Raw genomic sequence first — 9,308 nt, forward strand, 5'->3', positions numbered from 1 at the left:
AAAGCTGCTATTAAAATGTAAAATAAAACTCAGGTACTACCTGATCTATATTGGCAGCATTCTCAAGTAACCAACACTTTAGAACTTTAAGCTTATTTGGATGAGCCACTCTCAACCTTAACATGGCCTGTAGGTTGGCAGCAGGAAATGGTTTAAGAGAGAAAGGGTGGCAGCACCCATAAGTGTGCAAGGAATTGTGCATAACTCACAGTCCTATCATTTCTGCGCAACAGCCACTGAAAGTAGCCGTTACAGAGCAACAATATAAGATATCCTCAATCAGTGGGGCACCTGGGTGGCTCAGTCAATTGAGCATCCAACTCTTGATTTTAGCTCAGGTCATGATCCCGGGGTGGTGAGGTCAAGCCTTGCATCAGGCTCTGTGCTAAGACTGAAGCTTGCTTGGGATTCTCTCTCTGTCTCCCTCTGCCTGCCTCTCTCTCTCTCTCTCTCTCTCCCTCTATCTAGAAGTAAATTAAAATCAAATCAAATCAAATCAAATCAAATCAAATCGGGGTGCCTGGGTGGCTCAGTTAAATGTCAAACTTCAGCTCAGGTCATGATCTCATGGTTTGTGAGTTTGAGCCCCGCTTCGGGCTCTGCTGACAGCTCAGAGCCTGGAGCCTGCTTCTGATTCTGTGTCTCCCTCTCTCTCTGCCCCTCCCTTGATCATACTCTGTCTCTCTCTCTCTCTCAAAAACAAATAAACATTAAAAAATTAACAAATAAAAAATAAAGTAAAATAAAATAACACATCATCTAACAGGTGGGAAGCTTGGAGAAATAAAGCTAAGAAGTGCTGCTTTACAGAGGTTTCTCCACATGGTAAACAAAGGTTATAAAAAAAACTATTTCTATACCCTCAACTAGCAAAGAGGTGTTCACTAAGCATCCTCCCAGCCTACTCAAACTTCCATGAGTGCTACTCAATAAACTATAAGACACCGGGTATTTTCTTTGAAAAGCGTGCTATGAATATGACATTTCATAATTCTCTTCAATATGACAAATGTCAACCAATACTGATAACTATAGAGAATTTTATGAACAATGAAAAAAAAAGTCAGTGTTGTGTTTAGGATGAGGATAACTTAACCCTGAATTCAACATTTCATAACTTGATGGGATGCTGGTAAAGGAAGTCTGAGGTAGAAGAGTTTCTTCAATATCTATTTTTGTTTTCAAATGATTAATTTACACACAGCATCACCATATTTATTGGCCCAGCTAGCAAGCACCCTCACACACAGATTAGGTATTTCTTGTGAAAGTGTTGTCGATGTCTTACCCAGCACTGTCTCACAGGAGAGGGTCCAGTTATTTTCAGGCTTTGAGAAAAGGTTGCCAAAATGGCCAGTAAACAGAGACAGAGATCAAGAGAGAGGGACAGCAACTGGAAAAATACTTCATTAAATCACCAAGTCCTCAAGCCTTCTAGTTCAGCTCCCTCAGCAACTGTTGAATCAGATTCTAACCTCAAGCTAAAAAAGCCCAGCTATTAATTTTGCAATTCCCTCAAGTCATCTAGCCTTAAAAGAGAGGTGCTAGGGTTGATCTGATCGGTTACTCTCCAGATTAAAAAATAATCTGTAGGAGTATACCTCAGGTGTAATGAGGAAAATGTCCTCAAAAGTAGAAAGAAGTGTCTATGTTTCCATTTAGTTAAAAGCATGAAAGGAGAGAAATGAAAGAAAATCCGGGACAGGAAGCACTTGAGGAAGCTGCAAACAAAGAGAAAATGGTGGAGGTAGGGGGGTGGGGAGAGGTTTCCTTTTCCCTCTCTGACCAACCTCACAAAAGTTGATTTTTGTTTCCTTTTCATTTTTCAGAATAATAATTTCAGGTTTGGTTATAAAACAAGTCCCTTGCTTCTCACACTCAGCCTACATTCTGCTCCCTGTTTGAGCAGACTTCCAAATGAAACTGGTGGTCTTGATATCACTATGGAAAAAAAAAATAAAATTGTCCATGTCCCTAACTCCAACTCATAATCCCACCAAAAGTAGCTACAGTACAAGTAAGAGTCAGAGACCTAAGGATTCCTTGTTTTAAATGCATATATGCACACCAGATGAGAAAATTATTACAGGGAAGAAAAACACCTTAAAAAGAAAATTAAATGTGCCAGCAAATTCAATATATTATATCGAAGTTTACAACTCGAGAAATGGAAATCTGATGAGGTAAAATTAGCACTGGCAAGAAAGTGCCCCAAAGTGACCCTGCAATTGGAAGGCTACAAGCTTCTTGGAAAATATCTCTCATTGATGTTAACCTTTGGCTGAGCTAAAAGAGATACACTATGGACAACAAAGAGAAGACTTCCATTAGTACATCTTGCACATATTTTCAAATGGGGTACCACCCAGTGTGGCTATTTGGTCCTCTGGTTCTGATCACTGGTGCCCAGATAGAACTCACTAGTTATTTACTGACAATGGACTCTCAAGGCCTATGGACAGAAAGCCTCAGACTATTTTGGTCCCAAAACAAAATTCGGCTTTACAAAACAAACTGCTTCTTGCAAAATAGTCATAAAAGTCTGTTTGATAACTGAAGAAGGGAGAGGAGATGAAAAGGGGAATTAACAAATTGTCTCCTTTTTAAGTAGTTAATAGAGGAAAGCAAGATTTGCTGATATCAAAGCACTACTAAAACACTATTATACTCTTAAATACTGAGAACAAACTGAGGGTTGATGGGGGGTGGGAGGGAGAGGTGGGTGGGTGATGGGTATTGAGGAGGGCACTTGTTGGGATGAGCACTGGGTATTGTATGGAAACCAATCTGACAATAAATTATATTTAATATAAAGAAAGAACAAATTACCAATAGAAAAATTAAAATGTTCTTTTTGCATCTGAATAATTAATTTAAATCCCAACTCTAATTCCAGCACATGCTTCCCTGGGCCTCAACTCCCAAGAATAAATGTTTTTCATATTATTGTGCTGCTTGCTGGAATAAAAGGGGTCCTACTTCTTTCAAGTGGGCAGATGGTCAATTAACAAATTTGTACTCTTGTTTGATCTCTGAAAGATGACAGCTCCTTTAAATATCATCAGGGTTGCACACTAGTCCCATTACTTTTTATTATTCCTTCTGTTCAAATCACATGCTAAATTTTGTTTTTTTTAAAGGACCACCTTCAAGCTTCTCTCCTTCCACCTCTCTCATTTCAGCAGAAACACTGTAGATGTATAAGAACATAGATTTATTCCAAAAGTTACTAAAGTTATCCCCCAACTAACTAATGTGTATGAACAAACGCGTGCGTGCACACACGTACAGACACACACACACACATACACACACACACAATTTGAAAAGGGAGGAATCCAACAAATTGGAGCCTCTAGAATTTTTAGATTTTTAACTCAAATTTGGCATATAATGCATGCAAAACAGTGTGGAAGTTCTGGCTTTGGCTTAAAACATCACTTGCCTTTCACCAAATTGTACCGCAACAAAGTGAGGGAAAGAAAGAAAAAGTAATAAAATGTCAACTTTTAGATTGGGATTGGTTGTATTCTGATTAAATTGATGCATTTTCAAAAAACTTACTCAACAATTTTCTATATCCTAGAGATGAAAATTCTTTGTCAAGTCAGTTTTCTCTTTCACTAGCTCTTATAACCAGTGCTGCAACCACAAACCAGGAAAAATTGATAGTCTTTTACTTTCTTTGGATACTGCTAAATTCTCACTAGTTAAGGCCATTAATATAAGCATGCCTTTCTAACAGAGAAGTGTTTCCACTAAGAGCTAGGATAAAATAACCTTACTGCACACATGATGGGAAGAACTTTTTGCTTTCTATACTTACTTACTGAAATCTCAGGCTATGTTTACAAAAAAAAATACATCCCTTAACAAATATGTTGAATGCTTCCTTTCCTCCCTATTAACTAAATTAGTTGTTAGGTGGGTTGGGGGGGGGGGGGGAAAGCAGAAGAGAGAAGGTTTCAGTTTAGCATCATGGTATGTCAAGAAGCACCTTAGACATCCACATCCCTCAAAAAAAGTGCACAGTAGAACTAACTAGCAACAGCCCTAGGGAAAATAAATTAACCCTAACAAGTAAATCCGTTTTTATAAAATGAAGAAAACCTTTTATACCATGGTATAACTACATTGCAAAAATAACTTTAAAAATCCAAACTAACTGGAAAAAGTTTTGATTATATAAATAATAACTTTGAAAATATTGTAAGCCAAACATCAAAAATCTAATAGTAGGATGTAAAGACTGGTAAGAAGCTGTTTCTTCAATAGCCCAGAAAATAGTATATTGTTTGAAATCCTAACCTCTTCTTTCTTTCCTAATACTGTGCTATCAAACTTCCAAGAACAGAAGCATCAGTGAATGGAGGCAAATTGTTGGATTTAAGCTGTCAAAGATGCTAAAGCTAACAAATAATTTTGGAAAAGTCACAGATAAAAAAACAGCTAAAGAAAAAGAAAAACAGAACAAGATACAAGTCCAAGGGGACATCAAAACCCAGCGTACCTGAGGAGTTAGTTCCTTAGTCAGTATTCCCTCCCTCATTGAGATAAACTAATATCTCTGTTTGCTGGGGGAAAAGTCTTCAACATGATCTCCAAGAAGCTCAATAAATGTGGGAAGAATTTTTAATAAACAAGGTGAGATTAATCACTTTTCTTATGTCCTAATTAAAACTCATGGGCAAGGTTATGGCCCATAGATCCCTCACAGTTCTCACCAAATTTGTTAGAGGTAACAGCTCATGTTTTAAAAAATGTAAGCATGTCTTGGGGCGCCTGGGTGGCGCAGTCGGTTAAGCGTCCGACTTCAGCCAGGTCACGATCTCGCGGTCCGTGAGTTCGAGCCCCGCATCGGGCTCTGGGCTGATGGCTCAGAGCCTGGAGCCTGTTTCCGATTCTGTGTCTCCCTCTCTCTCTGCCCCTCCCCCGTTCATGCTCTGTCTCTCTCTGTCCCAAAAATAAATAAACGTTGAAAAAAAATTTTTTTAAATGTAAGCATGTCTAATGTAACATTGTATGTCAACTATAATTTTAAAAATGCAACCATGTTCTTAAAATGAAGGAACATATTGAAGAGCCCCAGTCTTCCCTCCCAAAAGCAATTTCTATGCACACTGATATATCAAGAAATTCTTAAAAAATTTTTTCCAACACTTTATAAGTCAGACTCAAGTCTGGCTATATTATTCATTAAAAGAACGTTCTTTTTATGGATCTGATGCAAACTTGAAATAGGGGACTGTATATCTGCCATAGTCCATATAGAAAAATAAAAACTTTACAAGAGAAAATCGACCCAAGAAGCTACTTCCAACATGGTCAACCTGTGAGAGCAAATACTGCCCAGTGTTTACCAAGAAAGTTGTCCTTTGGTTTTCCTCTACTTTTCCCTGCTCTAATTGTGCCTGGTTGTATTCTCTCTGCTGATGTCTAGCTCTGGAGCAAGTCCTCAGTTATTGCCAGGGAAGGAACTTCACCCCATCTTCACACAGCAGCCCTGAGAACCCAGAGAACTGAGACCTTCTTCCCCTAATCTGGCACTTCCATTTTATCTCTTTTGAGAAGGCAGACTGAGAAAAGTTTGGGCCCGTCTTTTTGCCTTTAACCTGCCAAGACCTGCCACAAACTGGAGGGCAAACCCTAACACACTCTAAGAGGTGAAACTGCCCATATTTCCGGTCCAGGTTCTCAGATTTAGGAAGAGGGGGGAGAAAAAGTACTGAAGGACTTAGGAGCTTTATTTCTGAAGGTAGCCCTTGCTCTTGGATTTAATTTTCGAGCCTTTGGGACATGGAGCACCATGAGGTATAAAGGATTTTAAGAGACTGAGGGAGGGAGAGTGTTGTTATCTGAAAGGGCACACACCAGCACCCTGGGCTCTCAGGGGACTGGGGCACACAGTGGGGGTTCAGAGCACAAAGGTCATATCTTTGGCAGGCTAGGAGTACCCAGAAGGCTCCAGATTCAGGGAGGCCCTTTTTATGGAACACTGTTGAGCTCACAGGGGCAGTGTTCCCTTCAAGTAGGAGAGGATAGATACCCCCATATCCCGACTAACTATAGATTAAAAGACATTTCTAGGAGAAACTTACCGCATGTCCCCATAGGGTCCAGAGTAGCTCTCCATCCAGGGGCCCATCTCGTTTTTGACACAACTGGGACTTGGATAGGGCACTCTGCTCATCACACCACCAGGATACCACATATCAGGTGGAGGGAAGTCACCTTCTTGGCCCGTCAACCCCTGTGGTGGCCGAGTGTAGCCATAGGGGGTCACAGACCCTGACTCGCCAGTGCTGCCGCCTCCACTCCCGCCCCAGGGCCCATACAGCTGGCCTTCTTCTGCTGTGAATAGAGTATGCCAGGAAGAAGAGGCGGTGGCTGAGGGTGAGCCTGAGCTGGGTCCCACTGCACCCCCGTCATGCAGGCTAGCCAGGTCCCCGTAGCGGCATTGTGCCGCTGCTGCCGCCCAGGCGCTCCCATAGTCCAGCGGGTTTTCCAGCTTGATGCGGGCATGAGGATGGGGAGGGGGAAGAGGGGGAGGCGGCCCAGCCAGGGCGAGCTGAAAGTTGTAGTAGTCGCGACTCTGATAAGCTGCCGCTTCATCTAGTGCTCCAGACTTGTAGACAGACAGGGTGGAGGGCATCTCAAGTGTTCCGGAGCCCCCTGCTTCACTGCTGCCAGAACAACCCAGGCTGTCGCCGTCCAACCCTTTGGCATAACCTGACTTGAAAGGGGAATACTCAGCAGTTTCTTGGGTGCCCTTACCAGGGCCATCATTCAGCACAGAACCTTTGCATTCGGCCAGCGGGGCGCAAGGACGCACAGCGGGTGGAACTCCCAGGAGCGGGGCGTACATGCAATCCCCCCGAAGCTGCTCCCCAGGACTCAGATGTTCCAGTGCCTCCACACCCAAGCCCATTGACACTGACACTGCCTTACACAACTCCTTGGCGCTGTCCGAGATGGTTGAACTGCCCCCTAGGTAACTGTCCTTGGAGGAGGTGGGAGCACCAGTGGCCTCCCTTGTTCTCCCGCTGCTGCCGCCTTCGGATACCACCTCCTGCTGCTGCTGCTGCTGCTGCTGCTGCTGCTGCTGCTGCTGCTGCTGCTGAAGGAGTTGCATGGTGCCGGCCTCGCTCAGGATGTCTTTAAGATCGGCGGAACAGCTACTTAAGCACGGGAAACTGGGGCCCAGCAGGGACAACGTGGATGGGGCAGCTGAGTCATCCTCGTCCGGTGGTGCTGGTTGCTGCCGCTGCAGCCCCTTGCCGGTGGCTGAAGCAGCTCCAGGGTCTGGAACGCAGCCTCTCTCCAGATGACCCTTGGGGGCGGACTGCTGTTGTGAAGGCTGCTGTTCCTCGTCCAGGGCCAGGTAGCCTGTAGGGCCTCTGCTCTGGGCTTGGGGACAGCCATCCTCAGACTGCTGCTGCTGCTGCTGCTGCTGCTGCTGCTGCTGAGGACTGGTCTGCTCCTGCTGCTGTTGTTGCTGCTGCTGCTGCAAACGGGCGCCAGGAGGTGCGGCGCTCGTGGCCTCAGGGTGCCTGGGGCCCGGGTTCTGGATCACTTCACGCACGCTCTGGAATAGGTTCTGGAAAGCTCCTCGATAGGTTTTGGACGGTGGCCTGGGGTAGACCCTCCCTAACCCTAACTGCACCTCCATCCTTGAGCTTGCCTGACTCTTCCACCTAATTCCTTTATCCTGTTTCCCCTTGTCCAGCTGAGAAGTTCAACAGGCTGCGATGCGGTAGTCGCTGCAGTTAGCTGCCCACCTGCGGGAAGCTCTTGGGAAGGAAACTTGCAGGAATAACCACGCAAAAGCACTCTGACAGCTTCAAAATCTCCTGCACAGGAAAACACGCGTTGTACACGATCTGCCCTGCTAGTCTCACAGTCTGTTACTGAAATCTTGGGACGGTAGATTCAAAAGATGCCCAACTCTTGAAGGAAACAAAACAAAAACAAAAACAAGGAAAACCCTCTGCCTTCCAAATTCAGTATCCACTGAAGCAGGTGCAATTAAGAACCGGGTTATTTTCTTTTTGTTTTATTTTGGGTTTGGAGGTTTGTTTTGTTTGGGATTTTTCTTTTTCTTTTTAATGGTCTACTGAAGCCCTGACTGCCCTTTCATTGTTTGGTCTCAGGCCCTGCAAACTGGAGGGGGTGGGGGTGGCTGCTGCGTGCAGAAGGAGCTGGAAAGGGAATGAAGGGAACCGGGAGGCCCGCCCCGTGTACAACCTAACTAGCCAGGTCCCAGGTGCAGTGCTTTGCTGAAGCGGTTCACCAGTCGCCTGGCTCCCCAGAGCCGTCTTTGTAACGTGCAGCTAGCTTGCCTGCTCGAAGCCAAAGGGAGTTACCTCTCTGCAAATTCGGGCTGGCCACTCAGGGCCAACTGGAGGGGGGGGGTCTGGGGGGACGGGAAGAGAGGAGCGGGCCAAGCGGCAACAGGAGAGGAGACCCAGGAGGGGGTGGGGCGGGGTGGAGGGGTGGAGGACAAAGGCAACTGTCAGTCCTACCCGGCACTTTTCCTTGCTTCCTCCGAGTCTCTAGCTGCTTTTAAAAACTTCACCGAAGAGTAAAGGGCAGCTCTGAGGCGGCGGCGTTAGCCGCCGCGCTGCAAAAAGCCTTGGCGGTCGCCGGAGCCGAGCTGGGGTTGACGCGGTATGTCCCTTCAGCTCCTGTCCCACACTGGAGCTGCTAGCTCGGTCTCTTTCCTCTTCTGCCGCTTCTGCCTCCCGGCTAGCTCGGGACCCTCCAGCTCTCCGGGCACGCTGGCTCCCTGGGATCTCGGAAGGGGCGCTGGGAGGTGGAGAGCAAATGCAACAGTTTGCTAGTCGGGTTCCGCCCCCGCCGGGCCGGCCTCCTTGCCTTCCCACCTCCTTTCTCCCTCCCCTCCCCTTTCTTTTTTCCCCTCCCCTCTCCGCGCTGTAATGCCGGATGGCTTTGGAGAAATGAATGTTGGCTCAGTGTGGGTGAAGGCAGGAGAGGATTGTTCTAGCTCGGGAGGATCCTAGCTCTTTGAATACTCCTACTTTCAGTGACCAAGATTTAGGTGCCGGAGCTGAAGCTTTAACCCGGAGCTTTATCTTGCGGACAGGACTAACCCGATCTCCCGGAGGCCAGCACTTACAGATTTGGTTCCGAAGTCCAATCTCGAAACAGACTCTGTTTGTGTGGGAGGGGGAAGAGAGTAGGTAGGGGGCAATAGGAGTATCAAGGCTTCAGGCGAGGGACTTTGTTCAGAGCAGACAGAGAAGCACAGAGGGGCAGTAAGGTCTCCTAAAAACTGAAGGAGCTATGGA

The 9,308-nt window shown here is 45.8% G+C and overlaps 1 protein-coding gene across 3 annotated transcripts in view; it reads right to left on the reverse strand.

Moving 5' to 3' along the window:
* AR (androgen receptor) overlaps nt 1–8,845 on the reverse strand; it is a 201,341-nt gene extending 192,496 nt beyond the window's left edge. Inside the window, exon 1 of one of the 3 annotated variants that reach the window (XM_040466963.1) lies at nt 6,099–8,845. In XM_040466963.1, coding sequence (XP_040322897.1) covers nt 6,099–7,669 — 1,571 coding nt within the window. In that variant the 5' untranslated portion in view covers nt 7,670–8,845. The remainder of the gene's footprint in view (nt 1–6,098) is intronic. The other 2 variants (XM_040466964.1, XM_040466962.1) reach the window with 2 other exon arrangements.
* Nucleotides 8,846–9,308: the final 463 nt, after the last annotated feature.

This window comes from Herpailurus yagouaroundi, unplaced genomic scaffold, assembly GCF_014898765.1.
Source record: "Herpailurus yagouaroundi ecotype Mexico unplaced genomic scaffold, PumYag 67073, whole genome shotgun sequence".
NCBI lineage: Eukaryota > Metazoa > Chordata > Mammalia > Carnivora > Felidae > Herpailurus > Herpailurus yagouaroundi.